Here is a 24,177-nt window from a genome sequence, read left to right as displayed (position 1 = left end):
ATAAAATACAATGTGTACTTTAGATTGAATTAGGGATGGGTTTGCTACTAATAACTTTCCCATTTCCTTGTGATGAATTTAGTGTTATTTTGTTGTGTGATCTGTTATTTCTGTAACTACTTTGCCTAATCTAGTTATAGGAGCATCTGCCTTTGTGAGGAATTCCATTACTATACCTGCTCCTTATATTTGCATCTCTGCTTTCCGGGCTTGATTGTCTTCAAATTTGTGCATCCCAAAAAGTTAGTCAGTTTTTCCACTGAAATAAGTCACATTTATACAAAAAGTGCACTGCCTGAAAATTTGTGCAAGCCATGTTATGTGTTCTTTAGAAATTCTTGTGTTTTATTTCTGTCTTTCTTGTTTAATGTTTGTGTTTTGTAGTCATAAAGAAGGAGAGGGAGAAAGAAAAGAAGCAGGTTACCTGAAATGTTTTCTTGCATAAAAATTAGGCTGTGAATGACTTTAAAGATCCTTTTACAGATTAAAGGGTTAAAAACAGTCAGTGGAGTGTACTATTTAGAAGTATGAGGGCTTTTAGTAATGAAAAATCACCAATGAAAATGCTGAAATTATCACTGTATGCATTTTTTCCTGAAGAAAACTGATGTCGGAGCATGTTTCCTTACTTTCATCTGAAATATCCTCTTGAAAAACGTTACAGAAAGTGGATGTAGAATAAATATTTTTGATACTGCAAATGTATACTATAGGAGGTTATGTATTTGTTTTACATCACAGAAACCTAGCTGGACTTAATCAATTGCTCTTCCTTGCTAACCTTCCTTGAGGTAATTTGGCTCTTGTTTTATTAGGGTTTTGCATAATTACGGTTTTTGAAATGTTGCTACTACATTGCAGGAGACAGTATCTGAAAAGAAAAACAGGGCAAAAAAGTGTGATAGAGAATTAATGTTCTAGTTATAAGTTTACAAGCAAATTTGAACAGTCTGTTCTAAACTATTTTGTACTTCTGGCATAGGAAGACAGAAAAGTGATGTTGGTAAGCTGGAGCAAGTTATGTGTTTGTGTACATGGCGTGTGGGATTTTTGTGTGTTAAATTTGGCCAGATCTCTGTGGTCTGAAGTCAGTACAGCTTTGCTGGTCAGGACCAGGCTAATGGGAAGCTAATTTTTTCATTTAATGTTATGTTGGAGATCAGGCTTGATATTCCCACTCTGTCTCATGTGTATGACTTTGTGCAAAGGTTGTTTCATGATCTGCCTTTGATTTCTTTGTTTACAACATAAAACCAAAATATCCTTAATCTGCAAGGAGTCTGGAAGAATTTAGATCACTAGTGGCTGTTAGTACCATGCCCTGGGGCAAGGTGGCTCAAACCTATCCATCTCTTAATTATGTCTTTCTGAATGGGATCACTCACCTTTTCAAACAAATCTTCCTTTGCTAATATATCTTCCAAAATATTTTTTCCAGTCTTTCTTTTTGGAACCTAGAAAGAAAACGTGGTTTAAAATTTAACCAAAATCAATTGACTGGGGGGGGGGGGGGGCAAACCCAACTCTTGCCTTATTTCAATTTTACTGTGGGTTCGATGTCTTGCACACATTGTAGCTTGGGCAGAGTAGCAAAGGACCTGCCTTTCCCAACTCTTGTTCCTCCTGGGGGTGTTTCTGGGAAGGGGAAGGTAAGGTGGCTGCCTGTAAGCAGGGTCAGGGCCATGAGCTGAAGGGGCCTGTTGCACTGGGAAAGGCGGCAAAATCTTCCACGGCAGAAGTTTTTCCTGAGGTAGCAATGTTGGTGGAGCGTGGGGGGTGATTTTTACATCGGTACTCCCATATTATTTTACATCTTATTGTAGAAGTTTCCCTTTTGTTTGCCTGCTCTCACCTTCTGGCTCATTTCCCTGAATAACAGGTTTTCTGTATGGGCAAGCCTGTTACATCTCACCAGGTAGCAAGTGCTCTTCTCCTGTAGTCCAGGCTTCAGGAGAGACAAAAGAAAAAGCCAAACAGAAAAGCTGAGAGAGATCACATGGATGGTCTTCTGAAGACACCACTAAATAAATGTTTGTGACAGCAGTAGTTCTCTACATGTGATGTACTCTTTCCAAGTATCCCAGGAGGAAGTATGCCTCATTGACTGGGGACATTGATGGGTCTATTGAAAGATGGAAGAATGAATAAACAGAATGCTTTATTTAAACAAACAAAAAAGGAAAAAAGAAAAAAAAGGAAAAAACCCCACCTCCTGGGTAGCAGAAGCAATGCTGTTTGCTGTGATCCTTTATTTGCACAGTAAGCAGGTATTTTAATTTCTCTAATTCTAATTACAGTGGCAAGTACATGTAATTCTAATTACAGTGGCAAGTACATGTTGCCCATTTCACCTTTTGTTGTTGGGTTTTCTGTTCCAAGTATTGTAATTCACATAGGACTGCCTGGAAATGCAAAGTTTGCTCTTGATATAAATAACTTGCTATCAGTTGCTTTTGAATAGGGTTTTGACCCCTATCTGATGGAGGAGACAGAACAGCACAGTGGTGATCTGTGCATGATGAGGAAATGACTCAGGCCATCTTTACATCTCATTTGAACCTGCGGCTGAGGGTTCTTGTACTTTAACAGGCCTGACTTTAAACTTGTGCACTTCAACACAAGGATGGATTTATTTCAGTTATAATCTAATCTGATCTGTGCTGGAGGATTAATTACTTTCTAAATGAGTGTGATGATTCCATGTAGTAATGGTGCTCTTTTTTCCCATTTACGGGGACTTAATGACACGCAGGATTTGAAGCTTGACATAAAGGATTTGAAGCTTGGCATAAAATCATTCAGCAGATCCGTATGATAAGTAATGGAACATTTTACTGATAGCAAATATCACTTGGTGGTATGAGACAGTTAGAGATGTAGCTGGTGAGCTTCAGATTTCTTGCCTTTTCTTCCCTCCTTGGTGTCTACACCTGCTAATAAGCTTATAAGAACAAGTACAGTAAGTTTGGTTTCCTGTGTTACTCTACTTCTCTGGCATAAACAAATCCACAAAGTAAAGGCAAAATGAATATGGATGTTTTAGTTGCATACTTGCATTCTTATCAGAAATTATAGTCTTTGCTCAGCTGAGCCTGTTAGTTGCCCTGGATACAGGCACTTTGTGTATTAATGTTCTCTCCTTATCAGAAGTTGTCAGGAACTTTCAGTGAAAGAAGAAAATGATAATTCGACTAATCTTTTAAGTTCTGATAAAAATCAGTGGTATCTGAGCTGCTTCTGGCAAAGATGTCTTAGCTCTTGTGGTGAAATTCTTTTCCAGAGTTGAGAGAAAAACACTTCTAAAACCTATTGCCTGGACACTGAGGTGGCTTGAAAACCCAATGTCTTCCATTTGTTTTCGAGAGGTCTATCTAAAGCAGACTGCTGGTTGGCCACTGCTGCTCAGCTTTGTGTAATCACATTTAACAGAAGCTTTTTCTTCCATACAGTAGCTGAGGGTGCTGGACTAGTCATCATTTCAACCAGGTTTTGTTTGGATGTGGAGACCCACTGTGGCATGACCTAAAGCTGTATATTGTGGGGACTTAAGACATTTACTTTTGGCTTTGGATGAGCACAGAAAGGACTGGCATGGCTCCTGAAAACACAAATGGGCATCCAAAACTGATAGGTGCCATTCCTAGCTTGCACTCAGCCTCAATTAACATTGGTTAAGTCTTTTCTAATGCTTTCCTAATGAGGCTTGGCTGTTAGGGATTGCATCTCATAAGGTTACCTGGAGAGCTTGTGCCTACAGAAGAAATCTTTCTGACACTGACACGGTGAGTGCAGAGCTCCCCTCTGTCAGCAAGCATGGATGAAATAGGGGGTGTTTCCTTCAAGCTGGGGGTGAGCCCTGGAAATCATGCAGCTGAAACTAAGCACAGTAAGAGCCTCGGCCACTCCCAGTGTCCTTCCTGAGCAGTGTGTAATTTGTATGATTTTGGAAAAGCTGATTTCTCTGGAGACCACAGAAAAGCTAGCATTTACAAAGCAGAGTTTGTCTGATGCTAATACTACTTGATCTGTGTCGGACTACATCTGGATCTTGGATTTTTGCCTAATAGACCACAGCTTTGGAACTAGTGTGTTATAACAAATTAACTGAAACACCTGCTTTATTATAGTCACACTTACTTTCTTAGATTGTTGAGACAGCACTATGAAATTTTAATTTATTTGAGGATATATTGCCATTTAGTACTTTGACAACTTGCCAAGTGTTAGGTGACTGAGTTTTCCAGCAGCATTAGCGCATGAAACTCTGACTTCCTTGGTTTTGTTCCTTTGAACTATTATTCTGTTTCACCAGCACACTGAATCATCCCCATACACTGAAGTTATTTGGTAATATTCCTGGAACACTGTATAAACCAGTTTATTCTGAGAAGTTACAAACTAAAACTGACATAATCTTACTCAGCAGACCTACTCCTCTTACTCATTACAACTTATTCCAGCTGACACTAGAGGCCACATACCTTTTGCTACTTTTTGTTCCTGGGAAACTGTTGGCTAAATGTGTCAAGTCCCAAACCTGTGGTATCAGAACATTTCTCAGGAGGTGCTGTCAAACACCACTGCACAGTTCAATGTGGAAAAAATACTCTTTCAGACATCTGCGTGAAGGAGGGGAGCTTTGACAGTGCAGTGAAGTTTAACCTTCTTCCCCAAAACTGCAGTGTTTGTGCACACACATAGAGCCAAGGATGGAAGATGAGATTTTAACACTGGAGATGCACAGTGCATTAGAAGAAAAGTGAAACATTTAAAATATTTTTTAAAAGTCCACCATGTTTACTGACACAAACCAGCAATGGGTGGAGAGACCGATAAGGAATGCTTTTACTTTTACAGAGCAGATAGTGGCTGGGTTTTTGTCCTGTCCCTGCTTTCTGAGAACAACACGAGAGTGGGAATTCCTTGGATGAGAATTGTTTGGTGGCAACAACTTTTGCCAAAACAGAACCCTGAGTTTTATATATGCTTTAAAGAGATGTTTAAATGCCTCTCTTTAAATCATAACTAGAAAACTGTGGTGGTGGAAGGTATTGTCTTAGATTGGCTACTTCTAAGCTTATGTGCTTTACAGAAGACATTTAACCTCTGAAAATGAAAGGATTACTTCTGAAAATACCTCCAAGACTGTTATCAGGAAAGAAATGTGCTTCTAGGCTCCTTGCCAAGCCTCGAGGTTGCATCTGTCCTTTTAGAGTATGTTTTGTTAATGCTAAGGAGACAGTGTACTCTTGTGTGTGTTGTCTCTTTTCACTGGAGTAAGAGAAGTGACCTTTTGAAGGATAATTAATTGCATTTTTCTTCCTCTTTTGTATGCTGGTTTCCTACTGAATCTAAACTGTAAGGGTAGAGACCTGCTGGCTCTCTGGTCTGTTGAACTGTACCTTCACTCCATCTTATCAGGGCAGCAAATTACAGGTCTCCAATATCTATTGTTATTGAATGAAGGGCTCAGTGGGTAATTAATATTCCAAAAATTCCAAAATATCTAGGTATAAGACACTTGTGGAGAAGTTTTGAGCAGTAAACAAACTTGTAAAAGTTGCAGAACTTCTCTACCCAGCATGTAATCAGCCAATAGTGAAACCTGATGGTTAATTTTCAGGTCATTTAAATGTGTTTTTTTCCTCCTCCTTTTTACTGGCAATGACGGATGGGGTGGGCCAGGATTGGAGGTTTCCTTCCAGGCCCTAAATATGCTTTCCCATATGATGATGGAGCAAGCTGGTTTTTGTATTTGGTAATTTGAACACTTAGGAAAGCAAGCAGTTAGTGGTTTGAGCACTCAGAGGAGTTGGGAATTCACCTTTGCTCTCAGTGTTTGCAGTAGCATTGACCAGGTGAGAAGGGCTGGAATAGCCAGGTCAGAAACGTGATATATCTGCATGGGGGAGGAAATAAGCACAACTGTCATGCAAACAATAATTGGAAGAAAAATCCACATAATACTCAACTGGCAAGTGATCCTAACGAGAATGATAATGGTCACATAAAAAAGGCCCTAAACATCTAAAGAACTTGCATGTGAATCTTGAGAAGTTCGCTGCCAGGTTCCTCCCTTGAGATATGTGGCCCTAAATTGCTCATCAGTTGAGGGTGTTATTTCTTTTTGATGCTGCCATCTTCTGTGTGATTTTTCAATTTCTTTAGAAAGTCAAGGAAATGTATTAATACTTCATGGAGGGGCAGAATTCCAGCTTGTGTTTGTATAAAATTCTATCAGCATGCTATTTAGACACCTCACTACTCGGACTTTTATTTAGCTTATTTTATGTTTGAACTTAAGGGTTTTTTTTCCTTCTTTTGCAGCATATATATCAGTACTAATTCATCTATATATGAGTAAGAGCTGGCAAGTTTCCAGAATGTAGAAGTCTCTGAAGAAACCTTATGCAGAGTTGCGTTGCTTACGGTAGTGGGAAAGCAGAAATGATCTGCACCCCTGATAGCAGCATCTTTTTAAGGAATTACTAAAAGAGAACGCAAGTGACGCAACTTAGTATATATTAATATGCTAGAACTGCATGAGCTGCTTGATTGGCCACTGAGAGTTCTGCAATGTGCATGTACCCCTTCCAGTTTTGGTAATGTCAGCTCTTAGCTACGTCACCTTTCTTTTCTTAAACAAACTAACTGCAATCTTCACAAAGTGGAAGTAAACATAAATTTCACTCTAAACAGGTAGGTCTGGCTGCCTTTTATGGACTAAACTGTGACAAGGCCAAGGACAAGTGTAGCTTGTGGCGGTAGTACTGTTTAAATTGGAATGAGACAAAAAAATTATCAGCTTATAAGTGAGTTTTATGAGTCCCTTATCAATTATGGGAAAGAATTTTTATAAGGAAGTTGTTGAGGTTTAACAGATTTTAGGTCTTCAATGTGAGTTTATGAATGGATGATGGGCAAGTCTAAGAATTAGATGATTTCGTGAAGAGTATCTCCAAACTTTTTTGGCTTGGGTCATTGACTGAGCCCTGCACATCCTCCTGCTTCAATTAAAAGCAGAGACATCAAACACCCCTATAATATTTGAAGTCTTCTACCATACAGAATATTGTGTAGTTGTAACAAATGCAGACCACTCCCCATGCTTTTCTTGCTTAACATAAATATTCGTGTGGTCACTGTATAATACATACGTATAAATATTGGGCATATTAAAAATCAATCTTTGTAACAAGGCCTATCTCTTTAAAGACTGATAGTTAATATCTATAATCAGCAGTAGCATCATCTTAGCATGCTGAGGCCTTCTTATGTGCTACATAGTTGTAACAGCAAATAAAGCTGCATTACTCTTCAAAACTGCATGGCAGGAATAAGTGGTCTCTCTTGAAATTTGAGTATGACCACTGTATAAGTTATCAGATTTGTCCTGAAGTGGGTAAAAGTAACTTAAGAAAATTAAGACAAAGCATGTGACTGCTTGTTTGAGGATCTAAAGGGTCTGCACAGCAACTAATCAATATAAATCATCTTGAATTAATTGGACTATTCAGGACTTTTTGTGAAGCCAGATGCTTCTAATGGTGGGGAGTAGAAAAACCCAAACAGAAAACGAAAGCCTCCCCCTGAGTCCTCAAGAATGTCCTGGTGGAGGCAGAAGCTGATGCAGTAAGACTTTGAAAGGTAAAGGAAGTGTGTGGGCTTGATGGGGTTTTTTGTTTTGATTTTTTTTTTTTCTTCTCCACAGACAGTACCTATTACACATTTGCATTCTGGACACAGTTCTAGGAGTGCTTTGACATAATCTGCCATTAGATAGAGTTGTTTTGTTGCTTTAGTGTGGTATATTACTAATAAGAATTGGAAGAAGGGTTACAGCAGCAGATTGAGCAGATGTGGTATGGTTGTAAAGATTCCATTATGCTTGAAGTAAAACTTCTCCCATGGAAGATGCTGGACCTAGGAACTGAACTGGGGAGTTGTATTTAAACAAGGAAGTCAGGCCTGCATATTTTTGAATGTGATCTTTAACAAGGAACAAGAAAGCGAATCAAAACAAGTACAGAAACAAATAACAGTTCAAGAAACAAATAACTGTTTACCTAAGCCAACAACATATTTTTACACACCAAAAAGGCTATGACTTTTGTTAATGCTGTTGGTGAGCTTACTCATTTTGGGAGTCCAGTTAATTTTTGTGTTTGTGTAAGATTAGCCACACGTTCCCTGAGAACTGCAATGACAACTGTAGTACTGGTTTAAGCAGTGTTGGGGAACTACTTTCTTGCTGGGAGCTGATGAGACCTTTCAGATGCCTCTGGGAACTTTCAAACACGTCTCACAGTAATGTTACTTTCAAAAGCATGAATTAGAAATGTAGGGAAGCATAACACCTTATGCTACATGACAGAAAATATGATCTGTATCCAGTTGCTGGCATTCCCTTCTCTCTGGGCAGTTTTGGCAGAACAGCAATGCTAACTGGAGCTGGTTTCAACTGAACTTAATATTAAAGTGACTGAGTGACATAACGAGTCCTTTTTGCATGTTGGAATCAATGCAGTTTTGGAGAGGGTTGAAAGGAGGTGTGTAAAAGGCTACAGCTTGCACTTTTCCTGATCTTTTCCCTAAATGCTCTTCTGTTTGTGAAGCTTCCTTCACAAGTGGGAAATCTTGCTTCTTTATCACAGAGAAATTCTTTTGCTCCCCTAATCCATGTCCAGGTGCAACTTTTTGTTCATCATCTTTCCTGATCATTATGGGTCAGGACCAGTGCAGGACTGATAGGCAAACAACATACAGATGTGTTGTAAAATTTATATAATATATAAATTATATAAAAATATAAATTGCTCTACTTTGAGTTATTCACCTTATCTTTTGCGTTTAAAGCACTTCTTCCTGCTTGTTTCTTTTGTTCTTTTTTGGTTGATCCCTCTTGTGACACTGCACTTCTTGTTTCTTCACTTATCTGAGAATCCATCTGGGATTAATTCTGCACTGGATAGTGTGGTTGCATCTGCCATCTCATTTGTCACGCTGCAGTAAAGCAGAGTACGTGTTGTGCTTTTTGTCTCAGTGAGCTTTACCACTTATTGTCACACACTTTAATCATTTGCTGATGTAAATTCTTTTCAAATCTTTCATTAAAAAGGTTAATGGTAAGCAGCTGAATTTAAATGGCAAATGTAACCATACAATTGTTTCCTGATAGAGCTCTCTAGACAAGAAGCAGTAACAATTTCAGTTTCCAGAATGTGTTTGAGGACCATATTTTCTTTATCACATAAGTAAAGGCTCTGCTATGCCTGTCCAGGCAGGTCTGCTTTGTACATCTATCAACAGAGTTGTTTGGCAAAGGGAGAAAAAGAGAGTTCTAAACAAAATAAAAATAGCAACAGTGGAAAACTGACCAAAAACCATTTTAATTCATTGAGCACCAAAGGAATGTTGAGTTTCTATAATGGTATTTCCCATTGGATCCAAATTGTCCCCTTTACAACATTGGTCGTAAATACTTTTTTCATTGCTTCAGTAATATTATTGCACATCTGGACTGAATATGATCAGCCTTAGATCTTACTGGTGCAATGTGTGCTGGTGCATTTGCAGGAATGGACTGTGCACAAGTTGGGAGGGAAAAGAAAGCTTCTAATCTCCTCCATGTGTGGTAGACTTTAAATTATTTGTGAGGGTTTGAGAAAATTGTGTTAGGCTAAATGGGAAGCCAGAGTCTTTTTATAGTTTTGTTTCTCTACTTTCTTAGCTCTTCTTATTTCTGGTCTTGCAGGAGCGTTGTCCTGATTAAATCATTCTGCCTTCTGAAGCCTGTTGGACACATGTTAATTGTGTTTTTAAATGAAAAAGTCAAATAAAATGGAATGAGAGAAGTCTGCTTGAAACTTTAAGTTTCTGATTTATGTTTGTATGTTTGGTGCAGTTTGCTTCTCTAAATGCCTCTGTACAACTAAATGATTATGACTGATTGTTTCCTGGGTTTTCAAGCTGTGCGTATTAAAAATACTTTTCTAATATAAAAATACAGAATTATGCACTCTTACTGAAATAGAAGCTGTAATTTAAGATGGCTTGATGTGGTAATGTGGATATTCTGTTTTTAGTTTGAAATTTTAAAAGAATCTATCCTAATAAAGAGCTGAGTTTTATTCGTATGACTCAGTTTTTAACCCTGTTTCCTTGAATATTTAAAAATTACCATTACCTGCATGGTAATAACCCCTAAAACATTTCTGTAGCTGATGGATGACACGAAGTACAACCCTTGTGAGGTTGCCCTCTTCATTGGGTGCAATGTGTATCTGGTTGGTTGCAGCAGGTAAAGGAGCCCCAGCAGAGCCTGTGCTGATGGTGACACATCAAGTTGTCCTGCAGGTTACTCCTGGGATGCCTCCAGGGGCTCTTCCCAAGTGCTTGTCCTGGCTGGCAGTGGGCTGTCTAAGGGTATGGGCCCTGGCCAAATAGGGGTGTGGAGGGGACGAGGTCAGGTTGAGGTGAGCTGGCCCTCTCCCAGACCTCTTTCTGCTGTTTGTTTCATTTGGGGCAACATTTCACCAGCAAACCTGGTACTCCCCTATGTCTAATTAAGTTTCTTACCTGCTGGCTTTCCAAGTCTCTGTTACTCCTTCATGAGGTTTGTTGTTTTTTTTTTAAAGCAGCATGTGCTAACACCCTGGGGCTTTCCATAAGGACTACCAGCATTAACATAATGTAAATATATGACAACCTGGTCCTCTCTGTCCAGAAATCCTTCCAAGTTACATCACTGCTAAAATCTAACTGCCTCAGAGTCATGAGATGTGCTTTTATGAAAACAGTTTCTCAGCAATGGTTCTAAACTTTTGCTGGTGGGGTTGGGTAGCTCTTGGCACTGGAAATTGTCTTTCTTCTGCTAATGTGAAATGCAGGTGGAGTAGATAACACCTTTCTACTAGTGCTGTAGATGTACTCCAGCTAGCTGGCTTCACTTTTAAACCACAAGATGCTGGGTAGAAAAGCTGTTTTTATCACCCAAATGGCTGTCAGGCCCAGTGCAGATACAGAAACTGGAAGAATTCTTTTCAAAAGCTGTGAAAGAAGAACTATCTGAATTATTTGGACAATTAGCACAACAATCGCTAGGTCCAAACTAAGCTACTGAAGGCAAAATTATCAGCATATTCTGTTAAACTTTTACCTTTTAAGACAGGTAATTTCTTTGCTAGATTTAATCTTCACTGTTTGATCTCATTTCTGATCACGCTGAAAAACTTTTTGTAACGCTATACCTTTTACAAGTTTATTAGAGAAGCAGAGCTAGACAGAACATAATTATCTTGGTAACTGTTGTTTTGCAACTTATCACTTCTATAATTGACACTAGATGTAGATTTCACCCACTCTTCGATACTTAGAAATGTAAAACTATCTGCTTTTAAATGTCAGTGAACTGTTCATCCAGTGTACTACAATTGTAAAGACAATACAGACTTATTATCCTCTGAGCAATTTTATCTTACAGTAGCACAAATTATGCTGCTAGGAAGTGATTGCCATGCTGAAGTAGCAGCAATAAAAGTTTAACTAGAATCTCCCCATTGTAATTTGGTCAGTTGCCATGTTTGTATTCTGGAATTATATTTGATAATGTCCTATTCATCATTTCAGTCTTGTAATTAGTCCTTGTGAGGAGACCTCTGAGTCAATCAAGGGGCCCTTTCGACTCGTGGGCTGGATGGGCAGCACTCCCTCTGAGCAGCAGGGAGCTGCCCTAGTTATGCCTTGCTGTGGTTTGGGTGGGACTGCAGGAAAGTCTGTGAACAGTATTTCTGGGAGGGCTTTTTTGTGGACTGGAGTATTATTGGTGCTTTGGACATGTTATCTGGGCTGATTATGAAGAGACTGTGGTGGTGCTGGAGACCCTTCTGGAAGGCTCAGTACGGGCAGAGTGGAGAGAGGTCTTTTTAAAGTAGCATCAAGGTAACTCCTGAGAGAGTATGAGGGTATCCAAAAGGGCTGGAAGTGATAGATGCTGATCTGGAACCAATGTCATAAAACCTTACGTTATTTAAAACAAACACCAAACCCTCTAAAATATGCTGAAATATGTGAGTGTTAAATATGCTTAAAAAAAAAAAACTGAATGTAAAAAGAAAGAGGAGTCAGATTGAAAGGGAAGGAATTTGTAGAACTGCTGAGATAGATATATAAAGGAAAATATGTTCTAGAAAACAAGAGCAGAGTGTCCATCAGCAGGAACTGTTGTAAAATACAGCTAAAATGAAAAGTAGGGAGAGAGTAAAGAAGATAATGAGGAATAAACAAGTAATTTGTGTTGATATCTGAACTGAAATGAGATTACATGTATTAGTTATAAAATCCTCTTTCATTGTTATAAGATTATGTCAGCAACAGACAAAATTGAGTGAAGGAACGGGGGTAATGATTCACAGACTAAATATTTCTTCCTTTTGAATTTTTTCATTGATTGTGGACTTTTTGAATTATGATATTAAAAAACAAGTTGGTATTCATTGGTAGAGAGTAATTAATAGAAAATATTGCTGACTACCACTGTTGAGAATTGATGTAGTCTGCCATGGTACTGAATGACTCATTAATAACTGACTGGGTCATGTGTTGTGAATGATAAATCTTTATAATTTCAAGTGTCTGAAAACTGCTTTTAGAACTTTTGAGTTCTTTTGCTGTGTTTTTATGCAAATAAAGTTACAGTCCTGTACTCTCTTTATCCAACCAAAAGCAAACCAGGTCATGTCATGGTAGTAAGGAAATACCTCCATGAAATAATTGTGTAACCACGTCTTCAAGGGGGGAAAAAAATTCTTGTTCTTATTTACTCACCTGTTGTTTCTGAGGTGATTACTGGAATCACCATTTGCAGATAAGGAGTGTGGGAGAAAAAACTATTTGCCTTGGCTGGTGCTATGTGTAGCAACAACCTTAAGGATGGATGTTCTGGGCAAGTTTTGACTTAGCAGTGGCAGACTAGTGAGACAGTCCAGGACAACAAAGAGGTAACAAATTAATTCTGTCATTAGATGAATGCCATGTTCCTTCAGAACTTAGCAAATACAGTGACAATCTGTCATTTCTGGTTATTGGCACTTTCAGTGCTTATGAAATGCTATCTACCAACTGTGGTGTCACATGATACCTTAAGACTTGTCATCAGCCTGGCAGAGCACTCTTACCACCGTTACAAAGCTGCTGCTCTTTGCAGCTGGGCAGGAAGGCAATGCTCATATACAGTCTTTGCTATGAGTTTTAGGTTTGGGCTTCTGAGTTGTTGCCCATTAAGAAGTGCAGGCTATGGATCTAGAGGGTCCTGTAACAACGACTTGCAGGGGGTTGGGTTTGTGGAAGAGGAACCGCAGCCCTGTTTTCCTGCCCTTTTGCTGTAAAGCCTCAGGGATTTGCCCTCATCCTCAGATTTGTGCACCTAATGCAGAAATCCAGAGAGAGGAAATAGCACTGGAGAGCTATGAGTGTGAAGGTGGGCTGTGGCTCATCAGTGGAGGTTTGACATGGTTAAAAACCCCTAGCTGGGTAAACTTCTCAGACTAGACCTATCCCATTTCCCAATTGTGTGAGGTGCATGTCCTTGCAGTAAGGAGCTGCTCTTAGTCCCTGAATAGTTGCATTATAATTTGAGTTGAGCAAAATCTGAGGTACAGAACACTTGAGATAACTGCCATGGCAGTTTTGGAGAGAAAATACAGTTATAGGTGAAACAGTTCTTCAGTGAATGATTTAAGATGGCAGAGGTGGGTAAAGTCTAACAAATGTGAAACCTTTAGCTAATATAATGAAGAAATTGGGCTTGAGTTGTGTAAACATAGGCATCTAATCCTACTGAGATGCTCTAGGATGTCTGGCATCCACTTACCAGCAGGGAATGGGCAGTGTCAGACCTGCTAGTCATAGGAGAAGCCTTAGGTATCCCATGGGGCACTACGTGCTATAAAGTGTTTATGTAGCTGAGTCAAGACAGAATCTGCATGTCCATAACGCTGCCTGTCTGCAGTGCACTTCATGATGTCCCATTCTGTGTCACTGTTCCTGTAAAGACATGCAGGCACATGAAAGTCAATGGGAAGACACGCCTGGAATCCATAATATGATGCTCTTTCTAATTTACATTCCTTTCTGAAGAACCAATTGCACAATTTGGCTGCAGTGGCTGAGATTTTGTTTCTGGTGTAATGAGAATTCCTAGTTCTTGGAATCTGCAGACCTATGATGTATAACATCTAAAAGAGTGCTCAGCTACATGATTAGCTTCCTGAATACATAATTTGCTCCTCTTGTGTTTCTTTATCTTTCTTTCTACATTGCTTCACCAGTTTCTTTTTTCTTTTTAATTAAAAAAAAAAAAGTTAGAATCATTTGTGTATTCTGATCAGACCCTGAAATGGGTCTGCTATTTTAAATTTGAATTTTTAAAAGTTGGGTTTTCTAAAATGTTTTAGCGCTTGAAATTTAATATTTTGATATCAAAGCATCTGAAGACTGTGCTACTGATAAATTATTAAATGAGTAATTCTGCTGAGAGAGGTTGCCAGATTACCACCTCTGCGAAGCTTTTTTGTAGGAGACTGTGGGTAAGCCTGTGTTAGGATGCAGTCTTTGCCAAGAAAGAGCTCTGATCTGTAGCCATGGATTCTAGCTCATTGGAATGTGCAGCAAAATGTTCTTTTTGGAAGACTTCTTGCATTGCACTCTTCCCACTGTTTAGTGAACATTAGACCAAACGTCATTTTCTGAAGGGTCCTGTGATTGCAACAGTACTGTACATTTGGTAATATTTGGAAATGCTGCAGTCATTTCCCTTTCCCCTGAGGCTGCAAGCTCCCAAACATCCTCATCTGCCCTGTAATTGGTGATAAACATTTCTGCTCACAATCTGTTTAAATCTGTTGTCTACAGTACCAAGTTCTGCACAATTGTTCGTTGCTACACTTAGAGACTGCCTGCCATTTATTTTTTGGGACTTAAAAGTAGAAATATCTAGAGTTAAAATGGAAGTACAAAATTGATTGATTGAGAGAACTTGAGAGGAAAACCTCCTCATAACTTTTTCTCTGAAGTCTGTTGATTGTACAATGAAGAGACATTGTATGTTCTCACCACCCATCTGTGCTGAAAATATTATCTTGTGTTATTCTTACAGTTTTGGTTTGATTGACTCTGATTATAAGCAGATTTTTACTTTGTTTTATAGGTCTGATCTGCAATCTGCATTTTTTTATTCTATGCTTACCAACTATATACTAAGAGTGGATGTAAAACTCATGAAAACAGCATTATAATAATAAAGTATGAATTTCAAGGCTATTATCAAGAATGGAGGCCAACACGGCTCATATTTACAAAGAAAAAATTATATAATTGTCAGCTCTTTTAAAAACAAAACAAAACCCAATAAACCCCCAGACCATCTGTTCAGTACGGTTGTTTTCTTGGGTGCCTCCATAGGTCAACAGTTTCCAGGACTGAATACACTTAATTGCTATAGTGGTTTTATTAATCTGCATTTTAATCTTGCCAAATTTAATGTTTGAAGAGTTGCCTACTTGATTTTTTTAATTTTGTTTTTAATCTTAAATAAATAAGGGAAGAGACAGAATTCTGCCAATTTAGCTATTTCTAAGTTTTTTACCTTTTTCAACAGTAGCTTTGAATGATTAATGTGAGCAAATGCCTTTTAGTTTTGTCTGCCAGTGGAAAAGTGTACCTGAGCTCGTTCAAGTGCTGTTAATGAAAATGATAAAAGCAGTGATTTGTTATTGCTGCTGCCATTAGTTACTGTTTTATGAATCATATGATCTGATGAAATACAGTGTTATTGCCTTGCATCTGGTAACACAAAAGAAAAATCAAGCAAGAGAAAGATCTGTAGCAGTCCACAATAAATCTATTTTGGGAAAAGGACCCTCTCTTCTTCCAGCTGGGAGCGGGGGGGAGAATGTGTGGAGTGGACTTGGGAGATAGGAAACCAACCTCCCAAAATCAACCTTTTAGTTATTTCTAGAAGGAAGGGGGAAGATAGTGCCTCATGAATTCTAGTATCAACAGAACAGTTGAATGGATCAGTAATAATATTCATCTATTGCCTGATTTCTCCTGTCTACTTAAAATCTGAAACACTTGCATACCAGAAGAACCCTTTCTAAATTTTCAACCATTTCTTTAATTTACCATTGAATTGTTGCCATTAGTTTGAAGACTGGGTTTGAGTTTTTGGTAGAACTGTGATTCAAGAAATCGTGGATAAGAATCTCTTTCCATGTGCATGTAAATTATTCTCTGTGCTTCATCAAAGCAAGATTGTGTTGGCTCTTGAATATTCCTCATGATCCTGTTCCTCACAGGACTGTCAATGTTAATCTGAAACAGAAAGCAACACCACTAAGGTATCTCTGAATATGTTCAAAGGAAGGGGAAGGATTATTGAATTTGGGGGATCTGTACTGAATGCCTTCTATTTATGTCTTTTTATGTGTTTTATAATCTAAAATCAGAACTGAAAACAAACCTTTCATTTGCTAAGAGTTGTTCCTAGACCTAGGATTAGATTCTGTAGGAGGAAGCCTGACTTTTGATTTCTAATGAGTCCAAGTGTCTGAAGGTGCACGTAACCAGTGAAAAACAATGTCTAAAATTGTTCTGATCTCTGAGATAGATAAAACTGAGCCTGTATACCAACCTTGTTTAGGAAAAGTTTTAGCTCCTAGAATTTTTCTGCTGCAATCCATGGCTTGTAACAGATAAATTGAAGGTCTGCAGGTGTGTAACAGCAGAAGGGTGTAGTGATCAGCAAATACACCAGGGAAAAGGAAATGTCTGATAATCCATCAGCTCGTGATGAATTACATTGTTTATTTTCAGCTTCACTTTGTCTGTTAGTGTTGAGGGGAGATTTGGTTAGTGCTGATGTCTTTCATGGGTCGAGATCTTGCACTTCCAGAGGAGTCATTTGAGTGACACCTTTATATATGCTGCTGAAATCTGAATATAAACGGGTTTTAAATGCTCATGAGCATCTAGGTTTTTTTTAGAGTGGTACCTAGTTCTCGTGTTAATAGTGAATATCAAGAAATCAGTGTGTCCTGAAGACCTAAAAACCAGACACCAATAGCAAGATTCAATTACACACTATTTTAGAAAAAAATTGCACAGCTTATTTTTAAATGTCCTCATTTAAGCCCTGACTTTTCATTAATTAATTTGTGGTTGGCAAAACTGACATTTCTCTTCTGGAAATGCAAATGTCTTGCTGAGTTTCCTATAGCTGCTCATGCTAAAAATAAAATCAGAAAAAAAAAAGGGGGGGTAAGAATGCATTGTCTTGCCAATTGGCCTTTAAAACCAAAAGAGGGAACTTTTTAAAATTTTAAAGTTTTGGATTAGTGCAAGTGGTTTAGCCATTTAAAGCAGCAACTGCTCTCAGCCAACATTTGGGAATCCAGCTGATTTGGGTTTGGCTTGTCCTTCAGTGCTGGCAGGGAGGCTGCATTTTGAGACTCTATAATAACTTTATTGTTACACATAAACCAAAAAATAATCTAACATGATTCTCTGGTTATGTCAGCCTGCCAAAAGCAGTGGCAGTAAAAGCCAGTACTGGCTTATTTTTGCAAGGAGAGTAATAAGCAGGAATGGTTAAAGGTCATAGAGCTGAGCAGGAATGACTTTTTTCTATAGCCACTTGTCAGGGGAGAAAAATCAGACATTTTACATACAAATCTGCTCTGTTTCCCTAAACTGTGTGCTTCTGGAAGCAGGAATAAAAAAGGTTATCTGTCTTGGAATCTTTCTTTTAGCCCATTTTACAAAGGGTAGAGTTTTTACTTTGTTCATGTATATTTACTCTTGCAAAGACCAGACTAATATATATATGCTGCAATGGCATAATCCAAAATCTCTTGAAGTTATATCAATGGCCCCTGGATCTGATGCTAAGGAGAACAAGATAGATCCAAGAACTTGTGCCTTTTGTATTCTTGGTGGATATGGCTGAAAGATTTACCTATAGACAAGATGTAGAGTCAAGTATTAAAATTTGGGAAAGGGGCTTGAGGAGGATGAACAGTTTTCACTCCCTTTAATACAAGAGGTGCAAGGCATTTAATGTTGTTCTTTGTTGCATGACATGTCAGGCCCTTCTGTAAGAGAAAATAAAGAGCTCATGATATTTTGTCACCTCCTTGGGAGCCTGGGGTTGAATATAACTCGTAAAAAGCTTCCTGGTCATGGAGATCCTTTTCCTCTGACATGTTATCCTCTTATAAGCTTCACAAGCAAGCCAGAATTCTATATTTTCATCGCTGTGTTCTGTCTTCAAGTAGGTCTTGCAGATCAGAGGCCCATCTGTAAATAGTTTAGAAGCCAAATTTATATAACTTGTATATATGCATTACCTTTGAAGTCCTTTGGAGGCAATAGGGATATTTACAAGGCAGTGTAATTTTTGATTGTACACCTATAAATATTATTATATTTATATAATATATAAATATTATTAGATTATATCAAAAAGGGGAATTAATCACCATATCTCACCCCCACATTTCAACCTTGCATTTTCCTGCATGTGCAATGCTCCCTTTAACTTCAGTGGCATTTCAGTATACAGGGGCAGAGCATGGAAAACTTTGTTCATTCTGGACTCTGTGGAAAAAAATATCCAAAGACTGACAAGTATTCCTAATTTCCAGTTCTAAATTTGTACAGAAAACATCTAAGTGTTAACAAATAACCACGGTCTGAGTAAAAAACCAAGACCATTTTTTGTGCTGTAAGAATCTGGGGGGAAAAGCACTTAGCAAAGTAGAAGGAAGTAACTTTTTCCTTGATGATATAAGCATTTAAAATAATTCTTTCTTTGGCAAATAAGTGGTTCTGCACCTGAGGATGTCTTTGAAACACCTGGCAATGGAGCATATTTGACAGGAGCAATTAGTGGGACCTTGGCAAAGATTAAGTTCCTGAGGCTGCCTTTGTTATGAGGCTTGCTTTGCACAGAATTAGGTGACGGAGTTGCTAAAATGCCTCTATCTAGGAGAATATTTATGAGGCTTCACTCGGTGGCAGACAGTGGAAGTGGTACTTGCAGTTGTAAGATGTGCTTTCAGAGTAAATCCAAGACAGGCAAACACTTTGCCCACTTTTCATAAAGAGCTGCAAATCCACTGGCTTTAGAGTCTATCTTTTTATGTGAGCACACCTTTGCATTTCTTGATGTCATGAAGCTTTGAAATTAATTAAAACTCAACGAGTAGTGCCATCTAAGTACAATGAAGGAGGCATTTTAAGAAGGGCAGCGTTCTGAGTACTGCTGGAAGATACAAGTGTTTTATTTAAAGGAAGCTTTCCTACTTGAGCAGCACTCTGGGCTTTCATATTTCTGAAGACGTTGAGCACTGTCTCTCATCTGGCAGTAGTGGTGATCACACGTGTGCCTGCTGCTTCTGCTGTGATTGTGTCTCTTCAAACTGTTTTCTTTTGTGGAGTTTCTCCCTGTGCTTTCCCTGCAAACTGTAAAATACTAATTTGTTTCCTGTTACGGCTTTTACTGGCAAAATCTTTATAGTCAAAAGTTCTGTCTGTTAACCTTTTTGCTCTTTGTAGTCTGTAGTTTGAAAATAATGTCAGTCCTCAGGAATAATTTTTAGAAATTTGTGCTGTGATGTAACATTTTCGTCAACATTTAAAAAAACCCCAGTAATTTAGCAGTGATGTTCCAGACTGCTGACCATATGAGAAATGTGGGAGAGCTCTGAGCCCTCTGTGAGGCAGAGGGAGGCTGGAGTGGGAAAGGTCAGAATTGCTACTGCAGCTACAGTTCTTCCCGTATCTGAATACTGGAGTGAATTTCCATGGCATCACCCTGCACAGAGGTACTGTTAGGTACAGTGCCTTTGCCGTACATGGGATTTCCCAAGTCAAATTTTCTTTCACTTTTCTGCTAATATAGGTTGTTATTCAGTGCTCTCAGTGGGGATATAGCAGATAAACCTGCCCTCATCCTATGTCTTTAAAAGAATTATGCATGAATGCAGAAATGGCAAGTTTGGGAAAGCATTTACAGCATGCTACATTTATTTTTAGTGCGATGCATGCTAAGCATGTCACACAAAGTTGTTTTTCATTAGTTGCATATAAGGCAGCATATATTGTACAACATGAGTTATTGATTTTTGCTTTGTGGGAATTTTTTTTCAGTAATCCTTCTGGGATACAAACACACAATTACTTACATTTACTTGTTACCAGCTTTTCAAAAGACTGGGATCACTGTAGCACTTCCTCCGAAGACACACTTCAGAAAAAAGGAGAGCATTATTGCAGGATTAACTGTGGTTCAAAGTATTAAAAAATATATTACACTGTTGAAAATCTGTCCCCTAATTTAAGTATGATCTGTATGAAACTTACATTTTAAAAGGACTTCCTGTGTGTCCTAAATCTTGTGTTTATTATAGTGACACAAATATTTTTCTTGCTGCAACAGATATATTGCCTTTTAAAGGGACAGGAATCCCCACAGAGTTTGGGGAATACTGAAGTTTGTATTTAGTAGCAAAGCCTTCAAGGATACAAGATCTTATTGTAATATTTAAAGACCTTTAACATCTAAGCTGACTTATCAGCTGAGAGATGAATATAAGCTCTAAACATAAGGTAAATAATGAAAGGTTGATGCAATCTTAGCTGCAAGGGTACTTTCCATCTCTTTCTAGTTTGTTTACAATGCAGAATGACACATTAGTAATAATCTAGACAGATCTTGGAGGTGACTAAAATCAGATTTTACTTTTATGCTGCTATTCTTAAGCAATGAGTCCATAAGCTTGTAGGAGTCTCCTGCCTGATTCTGGGAAAGAGCATGGAAGTCGTGAGGTGAGAGACTAAACAATTTAAGGAAAAACAAATGTTTGAGGGCAGTAGCTCCATTTGAGTGCACGTAGCTCCATTTTCACCAACTGATTTTTAAGCATTGCAGTTTTAGGACATCAATGCTGGTAACTTGGAAAAAATTCTTATGCTTATATTAGTAGAAGAAAGCACAAGGGATTATGCGCCAGCCAAACCTGGAGGAAGATCCATTCTCATTGAGTATTTACTTTTCATGTGAGCTATAATTGTGACAACAGCTTTTTTTTTGACACAGCACTTCTTAAAAATCTAAATTAAAATTTGTTACAAGTGCTGCACAATGCTGTGTAGATTTCTGCTGCAGAACAGCCATTAGTAGCTTTGTACCTTTTTTAATTGGTGATGACCCATTTATTTTTAATTTGATATAATTATCTTTCTCGGAAAAAGTACATGCTGTGACTCACAGCTTTTGTCAGGCTTTCCTGATTATTCTGATCCCTTCAAAGAAATACACAATAAGAGAAATGTTACCACTGTTGAACTATGGTGTCAATAACTCTCTAGCAACTCTGGCCAGTAAAATAGTTATTTTTTTCCTGCTCATGAGCTATTATTCTTCTCTCTGCATAAACTCATGAAGTGTGTTGTTGTGGGGAGTGCGAATCCTTTGAGTGATTTCTTTTTTTCTCTTTAAGAGCTATTTCTGAGTCATATTCACTGTTACTGACGCAGATAATTTTTCACCTCTGTCAGCAATGGCACTTGTATATAGAATGAGTGACAATCAGGTCTGTCTCACTGAGCATTGTCAGTAGAGCTCTCTTATTTCCATTTCTGATTATTTGTCTTTACCATTAATCTGTGAAGCAGAAAGAACACTGCCCAATGGGGCAGCTGACACAGAGGAAAAGCTTTTTACCTTTTTACTTTCCTTTAAAAATTGGGAAAATGAGAAAGCCAGCAAGGGAATATGAACATGAGTTATGATCTGTATTAATGCAACTTTAATAGCTGTTGTGCTGATAGTAAGAGTCTTGCTGCACTGATTTGCAGCATGATTTAATTTGCTGAAGAATATGTATTACACTGAAAAAAAAATTAGTATTCCACAAAAATAACTAAAGCTTTATAGCTGGAACTCCAAAATTTAAATTGTAGTGTCTTGTGGGAGCTATCATTCACTTATTGTACACCCTCCACTGTGAGTGGCTTTCCTTGACACTGTGGTCCAGAAGTCCTTGTCCAGGAGGCATTGGGTGGTCAGCTGGAGTCATTGGAACATGTTACACTCTTTTGCATGATCTTAAGCTTGCAAAGAAAACTTCCACTGTGAATTTTGAGGGTTTTGTACCTCTTATTCAGCTGCACGTACTGCAGAACATAACTCTTCTCTTTACTTACTTAGAACTGATCCCACTTTCTTCTGCTAAAATATCTTGCAAAGCCAACAAGTATTTGGACTCATTCTTCTAAACATGGAAAATATGTGAGTTTTGAATCTGCTATGCTCAGTTGTGGCCTTCTTAAATAAAAATTGTACATATAGCAGTGCAATCTGTTCTAACAGTATTCTTATTTTATGCATCTGATCTCTGTGTGTGAGTCATGTCTGAAGCATTTGACCAAAATATATTTTTGTAACATATGAGAACTCAAAAAAAAAAATTAAAAATTATCTTTAAGCAGTCCAGTGAATATCTCTTACAGAAGAATAGAAATGTTAATAATTTTCCATTTTAGCTTCTTCAATTGTGAAAAGAGATTAGAGGGTTGAGCCTGACCCAAAGCAGAAGGAAACTAGGAGTCTTCTCCCTGAAAGTTCAGGGTGACCTGAGATCAGAGTTCAATGTAAACTGGACATTGCTGATTAAGTTGTTAAGTGTCAGAGATTAACACTGATATTTGTTCAGCATGTATCTCAAAGTCAATAAAACATTGTATAAAACTTGCTTTTGTATAGAGATGATATCCATAAGAAAGGGTGTAAGTTTTTGTTAGGAATTAGGCAGTTAAAAATATGTTTGTCTAAAAAAGACAAAATTAAAAAAATATCTTGTGGCATGGAAAATGTTTATTGCTTCTCCTTTGGTTTCCAAGCAATGCCGAACACTCTGCTAAGTTTTCACAGGACAGTGAGTAAGTTTGTATAGACCTGCCTGAAATCAAAACAATAGTCTTATTTATCTAAACTCAGAGTTTCTTTCAGGTTTGTGTTTGATTGGCACATATTACTCCTAGAACCAATTTTTTTTCCTTCAAACTGAAACACAGTAAAACACAGGGCAATGCTGTTTCTTTCAGCTTTCTGAACCTGTGAACTATGCACATTTGCCTTTCATCTTATTTTCCTTGTTTCCCTGACATGTATATTGAGTTTTACATTATTTGAGAGTCTTACCCAGTACGTTTCCTACAGGATATTGAAACTTCATATTGAAACTGCTGCACTGCCACTCCTGCTGCTCATGCTCCCTGCAGCCCTATAGAATTGCCAGTGGCCACTGCTTGTTGCCTGCTTTGGAATTCTCTGAACTATGTTCTCTACTTTGTTTCTTTGTCACTTCCTATTCGTTTCGTGAGTATTTATTTATCTCACTCTCTGCCCAAAAGCAGAGTGTCTTTTAAAACTACACAGTATTCTATATTTAAGATGAAGTTGTACATTTAAATTCTGGCATATGGTTATTACTTATCATCTTAGTTTAGACTATTTTACCCAATGCCATCTATTTTGGGTGTTTTCATGTGGCAATCATTAGTCTTCTATTCACTGAAATATAAATGACATACAACCTTGGTGACTGTTTGGAAACATGAAGAAACTCATGTAGGTTGCCTGCTATACAGAAATGCTCAAGAAATATTAGATTAAGCAATGTAATGTAATCTAGTTCAGCTACTTCCATCTAAATTCGAAGTGTCAATCAGAATTTTTTTTCTTCAGGTGGTTTCTGCATGAAATTACTTCTGTGTAAGGAAATGTTATTGTTCTGAGGAGCCATTTTAATTTGAGTGAGAGGCTTTAAGCAAATATTATTCCCCGGGGTTGTTGAGTACACACATTTGTCAAGCATACACATCCAGGGCTTCGTGGTTCTCTCCTCTTATGTTACTCATCTCCTAGTAGACTAAGGAACAGAGCATGCTGATTATATCTTTTCCAGAGCTCTTTGGAACATCTTTTTTCCACCGAAGCATAGTATATGTTTCACTAGTGAGATGCTGTGTGTTTCTGCTGACCATAGTGTTAACCCTAAAATAAGACAGGAGTAGTATGAAAGCTACAACATCCCTTGAGCAGTTTGTTGGTTT

General features: G+C 38.0%; 1 protein-coding gene across 1 annotated transcript; it reads right to left on the bottom strand.

Annotated features, from left to right (window-relative positions):
* Positions 1-850: 850 nt before the first annotated feature.
* Positions 851-22,330, bottom strand: RGS13 (regulator of G protein signaling 13). The gene is given in 6 exon segments (XM_027694542.1): positions 851-871; positions 1,386-1,454; positions 16,183-16,371; positions 18,188-18,354; positions 20,244-20,305; positions 22,263-22,330. Coding segments are annotated over 6 exon segments (576 nt in total).
* Between the last annotated feature and the right edge of the window lie 1,847 nt (positions 22,331-24,177).

Source organism: Neopelma chrysocephalum, unplaced genomic scaffold (genome assembly GCF_003984885.1).
Source record: "Neopelma chrysocephalum unplaced genomic scaffold, ASM398488v2 Primary Assembly neopelma1_98, whole genome shotgun sequence".
Classification (NCBI taxonomy): domain Eukaryota; kingdom Metazoa; phylum Chordata; class Aves; order Passeriformes; family Pipridae; genus Neopelma; species Neopelma chrysocephalum.
This window is presented reverse-complemented; position numbering and strand designations above follow the sequence as displayed.